This window comes from Podarcis raffonei, chromosome 2, assembly GCF_027172205.1.
Source record: "Podarcis raffonei isolate rPodRaf1 chromosome 2, rPodRaf1.pri, whole genome shotgun sequence".
Taxonomy (NCBI): domain Eukaryota; kingdom Metazoa; phylum Chordata; class Lepidosauria; order Squamata; family Lacertidae; genus Podarcis; species Podarcis raffonei.
This window is the reverse complement of record NC_070603.1, coordinates 112,143,790-112,166,932: the sequence shown is the minus strand read 5'-3', so window position 1 is coordinate 112,166,932 and position 23,143 is coordinate 112,143,790. Positions and strand designations below refer to the sequence as shown.

At 48.7% G+C, this 23,143-nt stretch overlaps 1 protein-coding gene across 2 annotated transcripts in view; it reads right to left on the bottom strand.

The window, feature by feature from the left end:
* Positions 1 to 3,720: 3,720 nt before the first annotated feature.
* Positions 3,721 to 23,143, bottom strand: part of VARS1 (valyl-tRNA synthetase 1) — a 40,604-nt gene continuing 21,181 nt past the window's right edge. For both annotated transcript variants that reach the window (XM_053379098.1, XM_053379097.1), the window contains 16 exons: positions 21,875 to 21,978; positions 20,688 to 20,846; positions 20,338 to 20,428; positions 19,266 to 19,371; positions 17,042 to 17,112; positions 15,745 to 15,870; positions 14,355 to 14,459; positions 13,464 to 13,532; positions 12,117 to 12,195; positions 11,227 to 11,354; positions 10,051 to 10,206; positions 8,480 to 8,686; positions 7,170 to 7,281; positions 6,511 to 6,686; positions 5,590 to 5,739; positions 3,721 to 3,934 (listed from right to left, as the gene is read on the bottom strand). In XM_053379098.1, the coding sequence (XP_053235073.1) occupies positions 3,866 to 3,934; positions 5,590 to 5,739; positions 6,511 to 6,686; positions 7,170 to 7,281; positions 8,480 to 8,686; positions 10,051 to 10,206; positions 11,227 to 11,354; positions 12,117 to 12,195; positions 13,464 to 13,532; positions 14,355 to 14,459; positions 15,745 to 15,870; positions 17,042 to 17,112; positions 19,266 to 19,371; positions 20,338 to 20,428; positions 20,688 to 20,846; positions 21,875 to 21,978 (1,908 nt within the window). In that variant the 3' untranslated portion in view covers positions 3,721 to 3,865. The remainder of the gene's footprint in view (positions 3,935 to 5,589; positions 5,740 to 6,510; positions 6,687 to 7,169; positions 7,282 to 8,479; positions 8,687 to 10,050; positions 10,207 to 11,226; positions 11,355 to 12,116; positions 12,196 to 13,463; positions 13,533 to 14,354; positions 14,460 to 15,744; positions 15,871 to 17,041; positions 17,113 to 19,265; positions 19,372 to 20,337; positions 20,429 to 20,687; positions 20,847 to 21,874; positions 21,979 to 23,143) is intronic.

Here is a 23,143-nt window from a genome sequence, read left to right as displayed (position 1 = left end):
CCCCAGGTCCTAGTCCAACACTCTTAACCATTACGCTACACTGGCATAATGGTAGCATCGTACCCCTTCTTCTCCCCTCACACAAAAAAACTTGGGAGCTGTAGTTTGTTAATTATGCTGAGAGCTGTTACGAGGCCCATGCACACACAATTCCCTTCCGCCGGCCCACCCGTGAGGCGTGAGGCGACCACCTCAGCCGACAAGATGCACAGGGGCTGCAGATCTGGCCTCCAAGGAATTGCCGCCTGCTGCTGCTGCTGCCATTACTGAGGTTTTAGTGACGCCTGTGGTGCACTCCTTGGAGACTGGATCTGTGCCCCCAGTGCCACCCCCACAGCAGCCTATGGGGCTGTTTTCCTCCCACCTCTGGCAGGGATGCCCTCTGGGGTATCCTGGGCTCTGCGCCCACCTAGTGGGATTCAAAGCAGTTCACTAATCCCCCACCCCACAATAGCTTTTGATTCCCACTTCAACTACTGTATAGGCCAGGATATGGGTGATTTGAGTTCCACCACCCTTTAAAAAAAAATTTAATTTATACCTTTCTGATATATACATTTCACTGATTTTACAATCATTTTGACATTTTCAAACTCAACTTCCTTCCCCCTTTCTGCAGTTCCTTAAATTTATTTTCAATATATTCTGCATATCCAAATTCACTTAACTTATTTATCTTCTTTAAATATATACTCTTATGTAACTGCAGGTTATTACAATAATCCTGCCAGTGTTTTTATCTGCTTACAATTTATTTGTAAATATTCAATAAACCATTTCCACTCTCTTATAAAAAGTTTGTTATCTTGATTTCTTATTCTCCCCCCCCCTTTTTTTAAATAATTTTTATTGAATGATTTTATGTTACAAAAAACAATTATTCTTATTCTTCTGGTAAGCTTCGCCATTTCTGCATATTCCATAAGTTTTTGCATATAGTCTTCCTTTGCTGGAACTTCTTTCCATTTTTGGGCAAGTAGCATTCTTCCCATTAGTCATATACATGAATAAGTTTCTATACAGTTTAGGTAGTTCTATCCCTATAATTCCCAAGAGAGAGACTTCTGGTTGTTGTTTTTTACAAACGTTATTTTGAACATCTTTTTCATTTCATTGTATATCATTTCCCAGTAAGCCTTATGGGTTCCATCACCCTTGTTCCTGATGTGTGTTTTTATTCCCAGCTTGTTCCCCTTCTTCCCTGGCCATTTTGTGGTCTGCCTCAGGTGTCAAAATGTCTTGAGCTGGCCCTGATTCCCCTACCATTCCCAGGGGTGGTTTAACAGGTCAACATATTTTCTCAAGGAACAGCATCCTGGCATGGAAATGAGAGAAGGTGGGTCTTATTTTCCCCAGAATACAGCACTTCCCAGGTGTGTTAGAAAAGAGCCATATTTCAGAGTGACAGAACAGGCCTGAGTCAACTCCTGGCATCTTCAAATAGGACTGGAAATGCTACCCCTGACTGAAACCCTGGCTAGCTGCTGCCAGCCAGTGTATGAAATACTAAGCAAGGTGAACCAGTAGTCTGATTCTGGAAGCAGCTGGTCAAATGTCAGGCTCCTGGGCTCCCTAGGGAGAGAACAGGTCCCTTTGTGGGCTGACGAGGGCAATTTTTTAAAAAAGTACACCCAAGCATTCTCCATCACAGACACTCCTCTGCATTACGGCTAACCCACAAGAGAGCCATTTTCACCCATCAGGGACAAGGTTCTTACGCATTAACCTAAGTGGTTTCTTGGCTCAGAAGATGGAACTGAGTCATAGTGGCAAGAAATTGCTGAATGCTTTAAGAGGGCGTGGTGAGGGCGAGTTGTGAGAATACCAGAGGAGACAGGACTAGCAGACAAGGAGGCATGAGCTCCCAACTTTTCTGGGGTACTCGGGCGATAAGATTTAGGTTTGGCTGTCAAGGTAGGTAAGGATGCGTGTGTGAGAACTTGAGTTCCCAAGCAGTTCCCGAGCTCTGCTTTTCACAGCACCTGGAACTGCAGCTGCAAATTTTTATAGCCCTGCTGTGCAAAACTTCGTCAACTATCTAATTCTGCCAAACAAAGTTTAAGGGCACAACTACAGAAGCAGAATAGTTATGGAGCGATTCAGAAACGCTATTTCACCTTGCTGAAATACATATATGTGTGTATCTTGCTATTAGAAATGCTTTGGGCAATTCAAAAGCTCTTCAGCTGGCATGTGAATGTACTCAGGAGAGAGAGAGAGAGAGACGTGATTAAACATTTGAAAGTTTTGAGGACCGGGACATTTTATCCTGAGTGGATAAACTTACCACAGGTTCACAGGCAGAGGATGGGACAGGCAGAGCCTTTTAGCTAAAATTGGAGGCGAGGGAAAGCATAGACTTCTTCAAATATCTTAAGGGCTGTCACATGGAAGACGGAGCAAGCTGGTTTTCCTCTCCTCTGGAGAGTCGGAACTGAAACAAGGGCTTCAAGTTACAAGGAAGGAGATTCCGGCGAAACAGCAGGAAGAACTTTCTGAGAGTTAAAAGCTCTTTGACAGTGGAACGGACTCCCTTTGGAAGGTGGTGGACTCTCCTTCCTTGGAAGTTTTTAAGCAGAGGTTGGAGGACCATCTGTCAGGGACGCTTTTAGCTGAGATACCTGCATAGCAGGGGGTTGGACTAGATGACCCTCGGGGTCCCTCCCAACTCTATGATTCCATATGTCTATGGAAAGCATATCATAGTGAAGTGGGAGACCCACCATTTCACTATGCCTTTTGCAGCACATTCTTAAAGAGGCCATATTTTTTGGATGTTTTGGTGTAGGAGGGTCTGCTTCACCACCAGAATAATTATTTCTGTTCCGTTATGCAGCACCAGAAGAGGTTTTTAAACGTGTTATAAGTTTCTTGAAGAGCTCTGGGTAACAAGCGACTAACAAGTCTAATCATAATAATAGCAGGAATAAGATTACATAGAAATGCTATACAAGTTCAACCAAGGTCAGTGGAGGGGAGGGGAACACACCAAGAACACCATGTGTGAATTTGCCATTAGGACTGTGTGTGCATCACAGTTAGGGAGTAGGCATAAAAGCAAAAGCAAAACGTCCCCTGTCCAACAAAAAAACACCTAAGCGTCTAGTCTTTTAGGACTGCAAAATATATGCCTGAAGTATATAGGGAACGGACTCCGCCTTCTGAAAGAGGTGGATGAGTTAAGATAATCAGGGTTTCAGTAAAAATTACACATGCACTGATGCGGGGAACATATGCAAATTTGTATGGTTTATAGTGAATTGCACTGTTCTCGGTAATTAAGTGCAGAAACAAATTAAGCACTGGGTAAACATGGTCTTGACTCAATTCCAAACAGATCCATAGCATTGACTCCAATCCTATACAGAGCAGACCTGCTAAAATGAATGAGCCTAAGTTAGCCATGTCCATTAGCTTCAATGGGTTTACTCTGAGTAGGACGAGCCCTGTCTACAGCCCTGTCTACCTTTAATTGAGCTCTTCTTATTTTATTACCCTTTGTTTTGATTGCAGGTAGATGTACAAACCAACTCCACTAAACCTTTGCGTTTGAATGCTCCGAGACATCGATGGCCCATTCACACATACGGAGTCATCACTTGACGGCTGCAGCAAACAACTGACCAGTGCCAACATGTGAACCTGCCAGCAGACCCAAAGGGCTAGGTTGGCCATGCCTTGCATTCGCTTGCTTCTTTACACACCAATGACACCGCAACCTTCTAACTCAGCAAAATATTTTAATGTCTCTGCAGAAAATAGAATAAACCAAGGAGAGCTGAACCGAAGACGAGTCTTCTTTTCTCAAGGTAAAAGGGCTTAACGTTCTCCTCTCCCTTCCTCCCACCCCTTAGGATCAGCGTATTCAGAGCATCTTCTTGAAGTTCTCAATGGCTTCTTCCGACTTCCGCAATTCAGTCTCGCTTTGTTTCAGCTGGAGAAAGGGGGGGAAACCGAACAATTTCTTTTTCATCGTTCCTCCTCATTCCAAGAATGGGCACCACAAGCTACCTTGGGGTCCCTGATGACACAGCGTCAACGTGAGCAAAGCAGATGTGAGAGGGAAGCGCAAGCAACACAATTTTATTTAATTAAAATGGCTGAGACTAATGGCCTGGCAAGGCCATTGCATGTTAGGTACCAGATCCTAAAACCCAAGAGAGAAATCCTAGCGCAGGCTTCCTCAACCTTGGGCCTCCAGATGTTTTGAGACTACAATTCCCATCATCCCTGACCGCTGGTCCTGCCAGCTAGGGATCATGGGAGTTGTAGGCCAAAAATGTCTGGAGGGCCGAGGTTGAGTAAGTCTATCCTAGGGAGTAGGAAGCCTGTTGAAAGCTAGCGTTCAGAGCAGGAAAGCTTGAGGAGCCACAGTAAACAGGTTTGCAATTTGGGAGTCCTCCCAGATGCAGCTTAGCATCGGGTTAGGGTGGCAGCAGTGGCTGGAGGGCACTTGCCCAGCTGAGACGGCTGCCTGCGCCTCTTTTTGAGGAAGTCAGATGTGGCTGCACGCCTTCGTCCGAAGGTTGGGAACCTCAGGTCTGCTGGTCAAATGCAGCCTCTTAAGCCTCTGATCCCAGCCCTTGGGATTCTCCCTAGACCCCACCCCTAGCCGGCTCTGCTCTGTGCTCTCGTAGAGTCATAGAATTGTAGAGTCGAAAGGGACCACAAGGATCATCTGGTCCAATTCCCTGTATTGCAGGAATCTCCTGTCCAACATGGGGCTCAAATCCACAACCCTGAGAGTGCAAGTCTCATGCTCTACCGACAGAGCTATCCCAAACGCTCTGCGCTTGGCTGGGATGTGCTGTTGAACTGGGACAATCCCCAGATGGAGAAGTGTGCAAGGGGGCATTCGGGCCCCACAAGGCCGACCCCAAGGGAACGTGGCCCACGGGCCGATTCCCCATCTCTCTCTGCCTTACTCACATCCAGGTTGGATTACTGCAACACATTCAACAAGGGGATTTCCTTTAGAGAGTCTGGGAAGCTTCACTGGGAAGAAGAACGTGCGTGGGGAACCTTTGGCTGCCCAGGTGCTGCCGAACCACAACTCCCATCAGCCCTAGCAAGCATAGTGAGTCACACAGAAGAAGAAGAGAAGAGTTTGGATTTGATATCCCGCCTTTCACTCCCTTTAAGGAGTCTCAAAGTGGCAAACAATCTCCTTTCCCTTCCTCCCCCACAACAAACACTCTGTAAGGTGAGTGGGGCTGAGAGACTTCAAAGAAGTGTGACTAGCCCAAGGTCACCCAGCAGCTGCATGTGGAGGAGCGGGGAATCGAACCCGGTCTACCGCTCCTAACCACTACACCACACTGGCAGGATGATGGGAGTTGTAGTTCAGCGACACCTGGAGGACCAAAGGTCACTGGTCCAGAATGAAGAGGCAAGGATGTTCATGGGCCTAACCTGCAACGTCTGCACTGGCAACCAACTTTCTTGCGGTCACAATTCAAGGCCTTTAAAAAGCCCTCAATGGCTTTGGCTCAGGCGACGGCAGCAGGAACGTTGCTTGTCACTAGAGCCCCGGAGGCGTTGCCTATGCGACTTTCAGAGGTTTTTTTTGGGGGGGGCAGTTTTCCTTACCTTGGCTGCATCCGCCTCCTGGACCTTGGCAGGCACTTTGGCAGCGTAGTCCGGGCTGCCCACGCGCTCCTGCAGCCGGAGGATTTGCTTCTGCAGCTCTGCTTTTTTGCTCGCCAGTTTGGAAATCTCCTTCTCGGCATCGATCAAGCCCTGGCACAGGAGGATGGAAAAGTACAGGGGATGGGGGGAAATGCAGAGTGCATCTTAATTAATGGACAGCAGGGAGAGTCCATCTCTCTCTCTCGGCCTCCATCGACCAGCACGACACAAATGCCCCTGCCTCCAAAAATAAGATACAGGTCCCCACCAGTGAATACTGTACTGAAGAGTATCCATGCACAGGTTAATCAACAGAGCATGCACTGAAATCTATTAGTTTTCAGGAAAGAGTCTTAGTCCTCGTGGGTTATTATTTTTTTAAGAAAAGCTCAGAAAGCAGGGCTGCAATCTGTTTCAGAAATGTATTATTTGTAATCAACAGCCATCAAAACAGGGCTGAACAGCTTATTGTTCCTAACATCTATGGCTAGAGCGGTGTTTCCCAAACTTGGGTCTCCAGCTGTTTTTGGACTACAACTCCCATCATCCCTAGCTAGCAGGACCAGTGGTCTGGGACGATGGGAATTGTAGTCCAAAAAACAGCTATTTGGGAAACATTGGGCTACCAGGCATGGCCAAACTTGTCCCTCCAGCTGTTTGGGGACTACAATTCCCATCATCCCTAGCTAGCAGGACCAGTGGCCAGGGATGATGGGAACTGTAGTCCCAAAACAGCTGGAGGGCCAAGTAGACAGAGTCAGGCAACGGAGTGAGGTGACAGGGAATAGTGGTGGTTGCTGGTGGGAGAGACCGGAGAGCCGGGCTGTGGCTGACGCCAGAGCCCCAAACTCGCTGGCTGGTCGTGCAGGTGACGTTGCGTACCTTGAGCAGAAGATGGACAGTGCATTTGTCGGAAGCGATGGCCACGGCACAACCCGGAGGGGGCGCTTGCCCAGGCTCCAGAACCAGCACTTGGTGGGAGGAGCTGAGAGTCCGGATGTAGCTGGAGCAGCAAGATACGGACTGTGCCGTTCCGGGATCCAGGCACTGCAGGTAACCTGGGAAGTGGAGGGAGAGGAAGTCAGAGCTGGAGAAAAGGAGATGCTGGCCTGTCTGAACCTCCCTTGGCTTTTGCGGCTGATGTTCCTTGCAGGGATGGCTCTATCCTTCGCTTCCTCCTCCCTCAGGACCTCTTAGATCTCCTTTTCTATCCCTTGGTCAAATTAGGAAGCCCGTCCTACCTGGAGACACTAGGGACTGAACCTGGGACCTTCTGCGTGCAAAGCCATTGTTCTGCCACTGAGCCACAGGTCTCCTTTGAGTTCTAATCCCTGCTCAGCTATGAGTCCTGGAGTGTCCTGGAGCCAAGTAGCTGCATTCTCAGCCTCACTCTGAGCCACAGGGCCCAGGCAACTGAGAAGCCACAACACACACCCTGATTTATTCCGCCTTGAGATTTTGCCACGTGTTCGGGCTCTGAAGACCAATAGCAGCTTCCTTTGTTCCAAATGAAGACCCTTCCCTCCCCCCTCTCCACTCACAGTCAGCTTTGGTCTTGGTGAGGTTGTAGTCTGCCCGGAGCGATCGAACAGCCCTAATGATGCTCAGCGCAAAGTCCACGGTGTGGTCCAAGCCCTCGTCCCTCCAGCGGTACTGGGGTAACGCGGGAAAAGGGATAACAATGCCCAGGTTTAAAGTAATGTTTTGGGTATCGCAAGTCAACAAATCAGAAGGGGATAAAGCAATGAACTTGACCCAAAAAAAGATACTTCCTTTCCTGGTTTTGTAGAGAAAGGGACAGAAGGTTGAGCTTTCTTATATTATTATTCAGCCTTCGCAAACCTGGGGCTTTGGACTACACCTCCCATCAGCCCTCTGTGCTAGCTGTGACTGATGGGAACTGTAGTCCAGAACACCAGGGCTACTGAAGCTTTAGGAAGGCTTTCCCATCATCTACAGAGGATTGGTTTATATCCAATGAGACTTTTTTTTGTTTCAGAGTTTGCCAAGTTGGTTATACAGACATACCTTGGAAGTCAAACAGAATCCGTTCCGGAAGTCTGTTTGACCTCCAAAACCAAGGCGCAGCTTCCAATTGGCTGCAGGAAGCTGCTGGATGTTCAGGTTCCAAAGAACATTCGCAAACCGGAACACTCACTTCCGGGTTTGCGGTGTTCAGGAGCCAAAACGTACAAGTGCCAAGACTTTCGGCTCCCAAGGTATGACTTTAGTTATTTGCGCTTCCGTATTTTATTCCGTATTTCAAACAGCTCTGACGGCCTTATGCTGTGAAGCAGGCCTATAAATTTGTTCAATGACAGGATAGAAATGAAAAGGACTGGAGAGCGCCAGCTTGGCAAAGTGGCGTTGCAATTGATCGAAGAACTTTAAGAAAACAAAACGCGTAAATAAGAAGAGTTTGGATTTGATATCCTGCTTTATCACTACCCGAAGGAGTCTCAAAGCGGCTCACATTCTCCTTTCCCTTCCTCCCCCACAACAAACACTCTGTGAGGTGAGTGGGGCTGAGAGACTCCAGAGAAGTGTGACTGGCCCAAGGTCACCCAGCAGCTGCATGTGGAGGAGCGGGGAAGCGAACCCGGTTCACCAGATTACGAGTCTACCGCTCTTAACCACTACACCACACTGGTGTAACAACAATTTGTACATTTTCTCCTTCTGTCGTTATTTTCCAGTAATTCATGCGCTTCTAAACTTTTGTTTCAAAACAAAGCTACATGATAAATACAAGCACATTGTTTCTAGGTTCAAGATTTCGCTTCATGTTCCATTATGAACGGAAAGGTCCCTGCACCGCTACATCCCTGACTCTGTGAGCTTGAGGATTTACCTGCTCTGTGGAGGGGTAAGGAGTGACGCAGATGCTGGGGGGGTCGGAGGGGGACCGCCGAGGCAGCCGCTGGAACAGCTCCTCAGTGACGAAGGGCATGAAAGGGCTGAGAAGACGGAGTCCGGCATCCAAGCAGGTGTAGAGGACGTTCCGGGCCGTTTGGATCGCAGCCTCATCTGGGCTGGCAAACACCGGTTTCAGGCACTCCTGAGAGGGGCGGGATTCAAAAGGGCAGAAGTCAGGAACAAGAGCCACGTTCCCTCGCAGGCCAGCTTCCGAGGGCCACCTTCAGGTGGTGGGCGGGGCTAGAGGCCAAAGTGGGTGGGCCAATGGGTGAGAAGAGAACCTGCCTTGCCATGGAAACACAAGCTGACAGGACAGTTAAGAAATAATGTTGGACTTCGACCAAGAGGGCTAGCAGACAAAGGGCAAATGAGCTGCCCCTCCTCTGCCAGCCTGCCCACAACTCCATGTATTCGCCTACATGCAATTCCGTGCACCTGTGGCGACCATGCAACTTCTGAAATACAAGAGCAGTCTTCACAGTACGCCTGGGACAGTTAAAAATGTGCATTATGCGTCAGTATTACATCTGCATTTGTCTCTTCCTCCAAGAAGCTCAGGTCCTCAAAACAGCTCTGTCAAGTAGATCATGGTAAAAAAAAGGTAAAGGTACCCCTGACCGTAAGGTCCAGTCGTGACCGACTCTGGGGTTGCGTGCTCATCTCGCTCAAGAGGCCAGGAGCCGGCGCTTGTCCACAGACAGCTTCCGGGTCATGTGGCCAGCATGACGAAGCCGCTTCTGGCGGACCAGAGCAGCGCACGGAAACACCGTTTACCTTCCCGCCGGACAGCGGTCCCTATTTATCTACTTGCACTTTGACATGCTTTCGAACTGCTAGGTTGGCAGGAGCAGGGACCGAGCAACGGGAGCTCACCCCGTCGTGGGGATTCGAACCGCCGACCATCCGATCAGCAAGTCCTAGGCTCTGTGGTTTAACCCACAGCGCCACCCGCGTCCCTAAATATCAGGGTACTATGATCAGGGTACTATGGTATTATTGATGGGGTTGTGATCTGCTCAGACTACTTTTAAGTCTGCATGGTGAGCTTTGTGGCTGAGCGCTGCTTTCCTGAACTGAGATTGCCGCGTCCAAAAGTAAGACTCCAGGCAAGGAATGGGGAAGCTTGGGCCATTCAGATGTTGCTGGACTCCGACTCCCATCAGCCCTGGCGGCAGGGCATGATGGGAGTTGTAGTCCCAACATTTCATCTTGGAGTGCCACAGGCCTTATCTAGGCCCTCACACATCCCTGACTTATATTTTAGCCGAAACAAAATAAAAAAATTCCTTCCAGTAGCACCTTATAGACCAACTGGAAGGAATTTTTTTATTTTGTTTCGACTATGGCAGACCAACACGGCTACCTACCTGTAACTAGAATTATATTTTAGCGTATTCTTGGTAGCAAAATGACAAAACAAAAATGATCTGTCCAGCAACAGTAAATATCACACCTCCCCAGGAGAGAAAGGGGGCAAAAAACCCATCCTTCAGAAACCTCACTCACCAGGTAGACATCACAGAGCTCATAGAGCCAGAAGTTGTAGACTGCTGTGGTGATGCCAGGGAAGTCGTAGGCCTGGAATCCTGCATCGCACAGCTCCACAGCATGGCTCAAGCGACTCAGGATCCAGTGGTCGATGAGGCTCTCTGATCCACTGGGCTGAAACAGGCATTTCCTGTTAAATAAGGAATCGTTCCCGGTGGCCCTCGTCTGAGGGCGGGACTTTGAGGCGGGAAAGCGAGAGGGCACATGCTTTATTTGCTCACTGGCATTGCCTGGGAGTTCTCAGAAACCAACAAAACACTGCTGTTTCTAAATGGATAATGCAATGTGTTAATTCCTAGGACTCCCGCCCCCCTGACCTGGGCGCACCCAAGCCTTATTCCTTCCACCAGCCTTCCTTCACGGAGCTCAGGGTGGCTCACAAGACTCCCCTCCACTCCCCCCACCCCACAACAACCCTGTGAGGTAGGCTGGAATGAAAAGTGATGACAGGCCTAACATCACCCTACGACAGGGGTCAGCAAACTTTTTCCGCAGGGGACCGGTCCACCGTCCCCCAGACCTTGTGGGGGGGGCAGACTATCTTTGGGGGGGGGAATCGTTCCCCCCCACGACTCTCCCCTCCCTTCTCTACAGCACCAGACGAGGCCCGGTGGCTGCTTACCTGTGCCTTGCGAGCAGCAGGGGCTGGCGGCGGCAGCAGAGGGACGATGAGGGCTGCTTAAAATGGCACTCAGCCAACCACAGCTCAACAAAGCCCAGCCCCCTTCCTCCTCTAGGCAGGGCGGGGAGAAGCCAGGAGGAGGGAGGGAGGAGGCGACGCCGCGGTTTGTGTGAGGGAGAGGGGGAGGAAGTGGCGCAGCCCGAATAATCAGAATCAGATCCACGCTGCAATTCCCAGACTGTCCGCAGGCCGGATCCAGAAGGCAATTGGGCCGGATCCAGCCCTCAGGCCTTAGTTTGCCAACCCATGCACTACGAGCTTCACAGCTAAGAGGGGATTTGAAGCTGCGTTTTCCCTGACAGCACTCTCAACCCCTGTGCCGTAGTGGATCTCCAAACCCTGCAGTCTGTGCTGAGCTCCAGGAGGCACTAACCGCCCCCCCCTTCCAAAAAAGATGGGGCAGGGGAGGGGTGGAGAGAATGGAGTAGGGAATCATTCGAAAAGAGGCTCACCTCTGGGCTGGGCTGCGGCTTGAACCCGTCCCCGAGACCGCGGATGGCGAACTTGGTCGCGTTCCACAGCTTGTTGCAGAAATGGCGGTAGCCTAGGATGCGGTTCACGTCCAAGTTTATATCCCGGCCTGGAGGGAGCAGAGAGCGTTACGAAACGCAAGCAGGAGAGGCACAAGAGCCCTTCTGCATCAAGGAAAGGGTCCATTGAAACTGAAATACTTTATTGTCACTTGTGCAACTTGTATACAGTGAGATTACACGAGCACCCCCCACTCAGCTCTCTTAGTCTGAATTCCCCTCGTTTACTGACGCACACCCACCAAACCCAAAAGTCAGTTGCCCTGTTGTGATCTTTTCATTCAGCAGCCTAACAGCCCACGGATAGAAGCTCTTCTTTACCCTGTTGGTGCGACTAATCATGCTTCTGTATCATCTGCCTGAGGACAGGAGATCAAGAAAGTGCCGGCCAGGGTGTAAATCATCCCTGAGAATTTTCCTCACTCTCCTGAGGCAACGTTCTTCCGCTATTTCATCCAGCGGATTCACGGGACAGCCCATAATATCTTGTGCTGTATTCACCACCCTCTGTAGGCACTGCCTATCAGTTGATGTCAAACTAGCGTACCACACTGTGATGGCTGTGAAAGAGGACTGGACCAATTCACAGGGAAAACAAAGCTATCAGTGGCTATTAAGCTGTGATTGCGGGAACGTTTATATAATTTAGCAGAGTTTAAACGATTTGTGAGCTTTTCCCTGCTCGACATTAACCCTTTTTTGGAGCAGGGATAGGACAACAAGAGCAGGGCCTCTTTCACAGAGAGAGAGAGAGAGAGAGAGAGAGAGAGAGAGAGAGAGAGAGAATGAAGTCAGGCAGAGGGATAAATTACCTTGGGATGTGTAGGCGCAGAGAGCAAAACGGAGGGCGTCAGTCCCACACTCTGGAATCCCGTTGGGATAATCCGACTTCTGTGAAGGATTCACAAGTAAAGTATTTAATCCTCACCATTAAGTTTTCAGAACTGAAAGTGCTTATTTAGACTGGCTTCCAGTTGAGAATGTGTGTATAATATGTAGACTTAAAGCTATCATATAATTCTGGGAGGGAGGGAGACTGTGTATGTGGGTACAGTCGTACCTTGGAAGCCGAAAGGAATCTGTTCCGGAAGTCCATTCGACTTCCAAAATGTTCAGAAACTAAGGCGAGGCTTCCGATTGGCTGCAGGAAGCTCCAGCAGCCAATCGGAAGCCGCAGAAGCTCCATTGGATGTTTGGGTTCCAAAGAACATTCGCAAACCGGAACAGTCACTTCCGGGTTTGCGGCGTTCGGGACCCAAAACGTACGAGTGCCAAGGTGTTTGGCTTCCAAGGTACGACTGTATTCCGTTTATGAATCACTTCTCACAAAGCCTCCGGAAGGAATTTTACAATTTAATAACAAATACAAAAGCAGCTGCAAACAACTTTAAAAGACAATAAATACAAAAACAGTTCAAAGCAACAAGAACACGTACATATCGTCAGTTCAGATGCAGGACAGACCAACTGGGATGAAGATGTTAGAAAGATAAAATGCCTTCAGCAGGAGGCCAAAAAGGCAACAGAGAAGATGCCTGTCTAACATGCAGTGACAGGGAGTTCCACAGGACAGGAACTGCCACCACTTTAAAGCCCTAATTCTGACATCGTGTGGAAGGGACCTGGGCAGGACAGCACTTACAGGATGCCCTCTCCTGCAGAACACAGTGCTTGGTTGGGTAGATAGGGGATGTGGCGATATTTTTAGGTGTTCTGGTCTCAAGCTGTGTAGGGTTTTGTACACCAAGACCACCAGCACCTTGAACCTAGCCTCCTAACTACCGTATTTTTTGCTCTATGACTCACTTTTTCCCTCCTAAAAAGTAAGGGGAAATGTGTGTGCGTCTTACGGAGCGAATGCAGGCTGCACAGCTATCCCAGAAGCCAGAACAGCAAGAGGGATTGCTGCTTTCACTGCACAGCGATCCCTCTTGCTGTTCTGGCTTCTGAGATTCAGAATATTTTTTTTCTTGTTTTCCTCCTCCAAAAACTAGGTGCGTCTTGTGGTCTGGTGCGTCTTATAGAGCGGAAAATACGGTAATTGACATATATACAGACACACACACACGGCCATGTCATGTTGGTGTTCTTTGCAGCATCCACTACAACATCAGCATTAGGGGGGGAAACTGGCGGCAACAGGGGGGAAAACACATTACCTGTCCTTGTTTTGCTCGCTCTGTCTCAGATGGGTCCAAATTGCTCTCTAGCAGCTGTGCATGGAGGCCCTGCAGAGACAGATAAGAGGGAAAGGGTTGCACCTGGAGATGCAAAGAGGCTGAGGGAACGTTCTTTCACATGTGGTGGACTTGCAAAAGGGTAAAAGAGTATTGGGAAATGATCTATAATGAATTGAAGAAAATGTTTAAAAGTACATTTCCAAAAAAAACAAAACAAAAAACCAGAGTCCTTTTCGCTGGGGATAATTCAGACTGAAATTCCCAGGTGTCAAAAAAGGTTATGTATGCTACTACTGCAGCCCGTGTTTTATTAGCCCCAAAATGGAAAACATGTGAGGTCCCAGCTAAAGAATGGCAGCTTAAGCTGACAGAATATGCACATCTTGCAGACTTAACATATAGAATAAGAGAACAAGAAGAACATTTGTATAGAGAAGACTGGAAAACGTTTATTGAATATATGGTAAAAAAATTGTGTACACCTGAAAACGTTGGCAGCGTTAAGATAAATTCAACAGTGTAAATAAGTTCTGATGGATGCAATAATGGAATACTGAATGGTTTAGTTTATGTCAAATATGCAGGGATTTATGATATGCAACATGGAAAGAGAAGAAAGGAAGTCGTTGATATTTTAAGAATGTTTAGATGAGTATTTTAAATTGTGAAACAGAATTTTTTTATAAAATTATATAAAGTGGGGGGAAGAAAAAGGGTTTTTCTTCTCATTGGACGACAAAGCCAGATGTGTAATAGGGAGACTCTTTGTGGAGGAAAAAATCCCAGATAAGAGCCCTCTTTTTCCCAGCCCCAAATTTGGCGGGTGTGGCCTGGTGGCTTCCCCCTCCCTGGCCTAAAACCATAGGTTACCTCCAGTGTAATGCCGGTAATAACATCCAACGGATCAATCACGTTCCCCAGCGATTTGCTCATCTTCCTGCCATGAGCATCCCGAACAACGGCATGGAGGTAAACCTGGCAGGAGTAGCAGAAAGAGGGTTAGTTGGAGGAACAGGGGTAAAATGTACGCTTGGGTGGCAAGAGGGGAGAGGCTTGCAATTGTGAACTTGGCCCAACCTCTCTCATCCTCAGGGAATGTTTTGAAACACTATGCATTAGCTGACCTGCAGGGCAAAGCATGAAAATGCTTATCAGCAGCTGACTGCACACATCTCTTAAGGCATCTAACACTGCAGGAATATCTGGCTTCTCCATGTGTGTACATAAAGTAAAATGGCTACATATGATGATTTGCACGCCATTTTCTAATGTTTTGCTCTGCGGGGGAGTGTTTTTCTCGTGGGAAAGGGATTAATGTTTCAAGTGGCACTCAGTTCCCCAGGATTCAGCAGGAGCTGGTCCTCACAGGGCTTCCGTTAGAGAAAAAACTAAATACGCTACACGCAAGAGTTATGGCCTCTAAAACAGTAAAATGACACTACAGAAGAACTGCAACTTAAGGATCAAGTGGCTAGGCCTCAGTAAAAGTTCTGTGGTGGTATCAAGCAAATCTGTGGTTGGGGAACTGGCCAGCATGATATTTGGGTTTCCCAGCACTCCAAGTCTGACCCCAAGAACAAGAGGACTGGGTTCAAATCAAGTGCGTTCGGGGGCAAAGATCGTTAACACTGAAGTGATCAATAAGTAGCTGTGTGGATAAGCATACCTGAAATAAACAAACAAACAAATAAAATAATAATAATAATAATAATAATAATAATAATAATAATAATACTGCACCCATCTGGCTGAGTTTCCCTAGCCACTCAGGGCAGCTCCCAACAGAATATTAAAAGCACAATAAAACATCAAACATTAAAAACTTCCCTAAACAGGGCTGCCTTCGGATGTCTTCTAAAAGCCAGATATTCCTTCCAGATTTATTTCTTTGACATCTGACGGGAGGGCATTCCACAGGGTGGGCGCCACTACCGAGAAGGCCCTCTGCCTGGTTCCCTGTAACCTCACTTCTTGAAGGTAGGGAACCGCCAGAAGGCCCTCGGCGCTGGACCTCAGTGCCCCAGCTGAACGATGGGGGTGGAGCGTCAGTGTTATCAGGTTTTTGTGTTGCCTCCATGAGGACTAGTAACTTGACTACTATTTTTTTTTTTAAAGTAAGCACTTCAAAAACCTTGCACAGCAAATGGCAGATTGCATGCTTGTGCAGGGAACCTATGGCTACTTGCACGCGACATAAGCCACTCTGAGCACACACAGTCATGGAGAATGGGGTTGAGGGAGGGACAGCCGAAAACCACACCTCTCTGAACGGCAGCTTCCCCGTAAGCTTCAGGCCCAACATGACCATGCGGGCTACCCAGAAGAACAGAATATCGTGCCCAGTCTCCAGAAGGGTCCCCGGGTAAAAAATTTGGAGATCTTCGCTCTAGAAGAGAAATAAAAAGTTGGAGAGGGTGAATGAATAAGAACGGGGAGGAATATGAATCCTGCATATTTAGTTCAGAAGCCCCTGAGCAGCACCTAAGTGCAACAGACATTCTTCGAAGCAACTAGGCATTCCTAAGCACACTGCCTCCGACAGGGGAAGTAGGACACCGCCATTATGGCTAGTAGCCATGGACAGGCTAAGACCTGAGGCTCATCATCAGGTTCAGAAAGGGGGAATCAGCGTGATCAAGGGGATGGAGAAACTACTAAGAAAGGCTGCAGCATTTGGGACTTTTCAGTTCTGAAAAAAGGCAGTTAAGAAGAGACATGACAGAGGTTTGCAACATCACAGATCGGGAAAGGCTTCTTTTCGTCTCTCGCAACACCGGAGCTTGTTATGAACTGTTGGAATGCTGTTATGATTGATGGAAGTTTGGGGGCAGAAAAAAAGAAAGTACTTCTTTGCACAGCACACAGTTTAACTCCCGCAGGTCCAGCAACTTGGACAGCTTTAAAAAGTTACAGATAGGTAGCCGTGTTGGTCTGCCATAGTCAAAACAAAAAATTTTTTTCCCTTCCAGTAGCACCTTAAAGACCAACTAAGTTAGTTCTTGGTATGAGCTTTCGTGTGCATCTGAAGGTATCTGAATCATAGGTTACTGTATGATAACTTCAATGTTTTATATGAATTTTAATGGTATGATATATTTAGGTTGTTAAATGTAAGTAGCTTGGACACCGTGAAGACTACAGAATCTAACTAACAGCATCTGAAGAAGTGTGCATGCACACGAAAGCTCATACCAAGAACTAACTTAGTTGGTCTTTAAGGTGCTACTGGAAGGAAAAAAAATTTTTAGCTTTAAAAAGGTTAGAAAAATTAACAGAGGGTAAAGTTACCAGCTATGATGGCTCTGCTTAGTCAGGGCGGCTTCCTTCTAAATAACAGCAGCTGGAAACTGCAGGAGGGAAAAGTTGGCTCTTGAATTCAAATCCTGCTTTGCAGGTTTGCTACAGGCATCCCGTTGGCCATAACTGCATCTTGCGGAGAATGCCATATCTGAACTGTGCAAAGTACTTCCCTGAATCTCCCAGCAGAGATTCTGGAGTAATACAAAAGGCCAAGACGTCACTAAGGCCTGACAGTCCTGCTTCACAGAGGGACTTACGGGGTTTGGCCACCCAAAGATGGAGAATGGAAACAGACCGGACGAGAACCAGGTGTCCAGGACATCCTCATCTGCAAAGGAGACAAGAGAAATATAGAGTCATCTATTAAGAGAGAGAGATCGGGACCTTTGTTCTTTATATTCGAGCAAGTTTAAAGGTAAAGGTAAAGGGATCCCTGACCATTAGGTCCAGTTGTGGCCGACTCTGGGGCCGCGGCGCTCATCTTGCTTTATTGGCCAAGCGAGCTGGCGTACAGCTTCCGGGTCATGTGGCCAGCATGACTAAGCCACTTCTGGTGAAGCAGAGCAGCGCACGGAAACGCCGTTTAGCTTCCTGCCAGAGTGGTACCTATTTATCTACTTGCACTTTGATGTGCTTTCGAACTGCTAGGTGGGCAGGAGCAGGGACCAAGCAACGGGAGCTCACCCTGTCGCGGGGATTCAAACCGCCGACCTTCTGATCGGCAAGTCCTAAGCTCTGTGGTTTAACCCACAGCGCCACCCGCGTCCCTTAACAAGCAAGTTTAGCTTTCATTTAATCCAAGAATAAGTAACTTTTCACCCTGTTCAAGGGGCAAGTAAACATCAAAAATTGTGCTTCGATTATGGCACCCACACACTATACATTTATAGCACGCTTTAACAGTCACGGCTTACCCCCAAAGAATCCTCTTTGGTCCTGGCTGGCCCTTCCCCAGCAGCAGCAGTGGCCCCCAACGGCTGCTCAAGCCGCGTCAGAAGCGACTCGCGCTGCACAGCGCTGACAGGTCCCTTGAGGGAGTCCAGTACCCCTGGCAGTTGCAAGGGGACTTTCCTGTGGCGGCAGGCAGCAATGATATTGAGGAGTGGGGGTGGGTTAGGCTTCCATTTTCCACCTCAACCTCTGCCCTTCTGCCTCAGGCCTCCACCATGCCTGCCTCCCTTGGGGCCTCCTCTGGCGAGTGGCTCTGCAGTGGCGGTGGGGCCTGCGGCCAGGCCGGGACCTGGAGACCACTGAGGGGAAGAGGAAGGGGAGGGAGGCCTGACACAGCTTTTACCTCGGCAAGGGGCAGAAGCGGGGCCCGCTCAGCTGGCCAAACTGCTCGCCTGCTCCCTCAGGGCGAGCAAAAATAATAAGAAGAATGGATGGATGGCGGCTAACAGATTGAGGTTGAATCCTGACAAGACAGAAGTACTGTTTTGGGGGGACAGGAGGTGGGCGGGTGTGGAGGACTCCCTGGTCCTGAATGGGGTAACTGTGCCCCTGAAGGACCAGGTGTGCAGCCTGGGAGTCATTTTGGACTCACAGCTGTCCATGGAGGCGCAGGTCAATTTTGTGTCCAGGGCAGCTGTCTACCAGCTCCATCTGGTACGCAGGCTGAGACCCTACCTGCCCGCAGTCTGTCTCATCAGAGTGGTGCGTGCTCTAGTTATCTCTCACTTGGATTACTGCAATGCACTATATGTGGGGCTACCTTTGAAGGTGACTCGGAAACTGCAATTAATCCAGAATGCGGCAGCTAGACTGGTGACTGGGAGTGGCCGCCAAGACACATAACACCGGTCTTGAAAGACCTACATTGGCTCCCTGTATGTTTCCGAGCACTATTCAAAGTGTTGGTGCTGACCTTTAAAGCCCTAAATAGCCTCGGTCCAGTATATCTGAAGGAGCGTCTCCACCCACATCGTTCTACCTGGACACTGAGGTCCAGCTCCGAGAGCCTTCTGGCGATTCCTTCACTGCGAGAAGCCAAGTTACAGGGAACCAGGCAGAGGGCCTTCTCGGTAGTGGCACCCGCCCTGTGGAACGCCCTCCCACCAGATGTCAAAGAGAACAACAACTACCAAACTTTTAAAAGACATCTGAAGGCAGCCCTGTTTAGGAAAGCTTTTAATATTTGATGCATTACTGTATTATTTGGTTGGAAGCCGCCCAGAGTGGCTGGGGAAGCCCAGCCAGATGGGCGGGGTATGTATGTATGTATGTATGTATGTATAAATAAAAAAAATTATAATTACTATTATTATTAATATTTTTTCACCCTAGAAATCCAGGACATGTCCAGGAAAATCTGGACGTATGGCAACCCAACCACCACGCTTTCCCAGGTGTGTGTGTAATGTGCAAGATGGGAGTCCCTCTTTAGGATGAGGACGGCAGCCAGGATAAGACGACGGCTCCCGCTGCTTCACAACCTCCTTGCGAATCTCCCACCCACCCACCTTATCCCTCCCCCTGCTGTACCTTGCCGGAGGGAGATTTTTTCCGCAGGCACCTTGAAGACTTTGGCTGCTTTCTCTTTGACCTCCTGCTCGGTTCTGCCGCTTATCCAGTATCTACCATCCGTATCCTGGGCATAAGAGGACAGATTATTTAAAACAGCTTCCCCAACCTGATTAAAAACAAGGGACAATAAATTCAAGCTATAAAGCGGGGGTGGGGGGAATCTTCCAGCTCAGGGGCCACTTTTCTTTCCCAGCAACCTTCCGAGGGCCACATACGCCCCTCGCACACCCCTCTCTATCTTGCACCCATGCTCATTCCCAGAAGCGAGAGAGGGATCATGCATGTACATTTTATTCCAGGGTAAGCTACCATATTAATTTTGCGAGACTTTCCCAGGCATTTTGGTGCATGGTTCCTGACTTTGCCCATAAGCTTATTCCTTGTTTTGAAGGAAACAAGGTTGTTATTGTGCGTTCTGTAACAATAGCGCCCAATATGGCTCCTTTTCTTCCTCTCCCTTTTGTGTTGTTTCTTTCGCACTACAAACCAGAAGGGCAAGGGCTCTGTTATTATTGATCTATTGCAAACCATTCTGGAAGCCTTTATACGGCTAAAGAATGTTTGTTGGGGGGGGTGCTTCAAATAAACAACAGCATTGCCCCTTAGCTTTCAGCTTCTCTTTGGAAATCTGAACTTAGTAACAGGGAAATACCATTTTTTTTGCTCTATAAGACTCACTTTTTCCCTCCTAAAAAGTAAGGGGAAATGTGTGTGCGTCTTATGGAGCGAAGAAGCCAGAACAGCAAGAGGGATTGCTGCTTTCACTGCGCAGCGATCCCTCTTGCTGTTCTGGCTTCTGAGATTCAGAATATTTTTTTTCTTGTTTTCCTCCTCCAAAAACTAGGTGCGTCTTGTGGTCTGGTGCGTCTTATAGAGCGAAAAATATGGTAGTTCTTTTCCAAGCCCTCTAATCCCACCCTGGGCTACCTGCTCAGAGAGGACCATGGAGATGGCCGTTTATACATCCCAAACATTTTCTGTGTTTCGTTTCCTCGGCTGTCTGGTCCACCATCTGCCCTCAGTGTCTTACCTCTCCTGGTGGCACGGAGGGGTCGTTAACAGTCACAAAATATGCCGGGATACGGTGGCCCCACCACAGCTGCCGAGAAATGCACCAGTCCCTAGAGGTGGAGAGAGAGAAAGAAAAGAGTCATAAAAGCCCTCAGCACAGAACACTGAAACTTATGGAGAATCTGGATGCATGCGCACAGCACACAAAAACCAAAGGACCAGCACGCACACAGAAATCTCGCCTGAACAAAAGGACATGGCTCTTTCTGCCCCCTTTGCCTGCCTTTAATGCCCCCCACCCACCCACTGCATTCAGCGCCCTCCCCCTACAGCGCCACAGGAGCTGGGCAATCCCACAGCAACCCTCACCTGATATTGTCCATCCAGTTGAACCAGGTCTTGAGGTGGAAGTCCGGCACGATGCGCAGGTCGCCCCGGCGCACTGCCTCGGCCGCTCCGCGGGCCATTGTGTCGCAACGCACGTACCACTGGGGTTTCAGGAGCGGCTCCACCACGTCTTTGGAACGGCTGCAGGCATCCGGGGGGGGGGGAGTAGTGGGAAACAGAGTTAGCTCCGGCAAGCGAGTGAAGCCGGCACCAATGGATGGCAGAAGGATCTCCCCCCCCCCCCACGATAGTAAAGGCTCCTCCTAGAACGATTCATTGCTCTTCCTATTTCTGGGATAGCTCCGTCGGTAAAGAAGGAGACTTTTAATCTCAAGGTCGTGGGTTCGACCCCCACATCGGGCAAAAGATTCCTGGATTTGCAGGGGGTTGGACTAGATGAAGTCTTGCGGTTCTTTCCAACTCTACGATTCTCCACACCAGACAAGGTATTTTCCACCTTTTCTGCATACAGAATGCCCTTCCATCTAACCAGTTTCGAAACCCTCCTCCCCTCAGAATCCTTTCCCCCCAAGGTATCGCACCCTTTGAAGCTTCGCCCAACTACTTCTGAGCAGACATGGTTAGGATCTCACCGTAAACTAAATAGCTTAGCCACGGGCCAGTAACCATCTCTGGCGGTTCATACGTAACCATGGTTTGGCCACCAGGGTCACTGCTTTGAGCTTGCACACTCCTCTGACCCCCTTAGGTTATGGGCCCATTGCCTCACTCACAACCTGGTTCGAGCAAACCGTAGTTTGCCATTACATATGAAACCGGATAGAGTATGGTTTGACTCTACATTTGTAGCAGTGCTACAACTGGAACGGGCTGCCTCCTTTCCTGGAGGCAGTTCAGCAGAGGCTGAACATCCACCCGTCAAGGGTCTTGCAATTACATCCGGCACTGTAGATCCCGCACTGAGCAAGGCGTCAGGGCTGGAGGGCCTCCAAAGTCCCTTCCAACCCTTTTTTTTTATTTTGTGCACCTCAGAACTCACGTCTCCCATAACATCAACACCCTTTCCTGACAGACGGTACCCATTGTGTTAGGTGCAACCTAAGCATCCATGAAGAGGTCGCTTCAGAGAACAGGGCTGCCTGCCAAAAACCAGAAGGTCCCACCACCCAGATCAAAATTATTCCTCTTCCCCATCATCCTCTCCTCACCTGCAGATCGGTACCACCATGGGATTGTCCTTCACATCCCTCACGAGCCCCGCGTCCTTCAAAAGTTGGAACACAGCACGACGAGCATCAAATCGCTTCATGCCCTGGAAACAGGTTAAGGAGAAGGTCATTTGGCAACAGGATCTACAACAAAATGTTGCAGCGTGGAACACTGTTTCTCGGGAATTCCAGAAACTTGGCTCCTTTTTACACACGTGCGCCTCCAGTTTTCCTCCCTTTCTCCTCCTCACAACAGTCAGTCACCACACTAGAGCTACTGAGCAAGCTCAGTCGTCCCTTGGCTGTTGTTGGGCTTTGTGGGAGACAGGGGGTCCCCTACCTTAGGGCGTCTGCTGTTTTGCCTAAACGTATTTTGGTACTTCTGAAAACCTTGAGGTTCCCCAAAGCATGCTGCTTACCTTTAGTTATAGCGTCGGGGGTTAAGCAACAAGCACTGAACATCAGAATAATAATAATAATAATAATAATAATAATAATAATAATAATAATAATAATAAAATTTATACCCCGCCCTCCCCGGCCAGGGCAGGGCTCAGGGTGACTAACACCAAATATAAATTACAATAAAATGTAATAGAAAACAACAACAACAGAAAAACAAACAGTTAATTGAAATATGGCTTAATACAGCTTAAAATGCAGATTCATTTTAGTAGTAGCCCATAAATCAAGACCATAAAGGGAGGAAACATCAGATATTCACCCGAGCCAGCTATCCATGCTGGTCCTACATGGGCCAGCGAAAAAGCCAAGGGAAAATGTATATACCAAATCCCATATAAGGGGTCAGAGTGAATCTAAGCCGAAGGCCAGGCGGAACAGCTCCGTCTTGCAGGCCCTGCGGAAAGTTGTCAAATCCCACAGAAGAAACGAGAGGACTGGAAGGTCCATGTCAGTGACCTAGGCCCAACTCACTGAAATGGGATCCTCACGCTCCAAACCCATCCTTCAAGGACCAGGCATAAACAGATTATAAACATCTAAGAAGAGGCCTGCTGGATTAGGCCAAAGGCCCATCTGGTCCAGCATCTTGTTTTCACAGTGGCCAACCAGATTCTAACCTGAAGCCCTCAAGAAGGGGCTGAATGCCATAGTCACCTTCCCCGCTTGCGACTCCACACAGAGGCCTACTACTACTTCCAATACTGGAGACAGCAGCTACCCACAGCCTTAATATTCCCAGATAAGAAACCAGAGGCTGCTTTGTCCAATCGCAACGTTAAGAACCGCCTGGTGGACCAGGCCGAA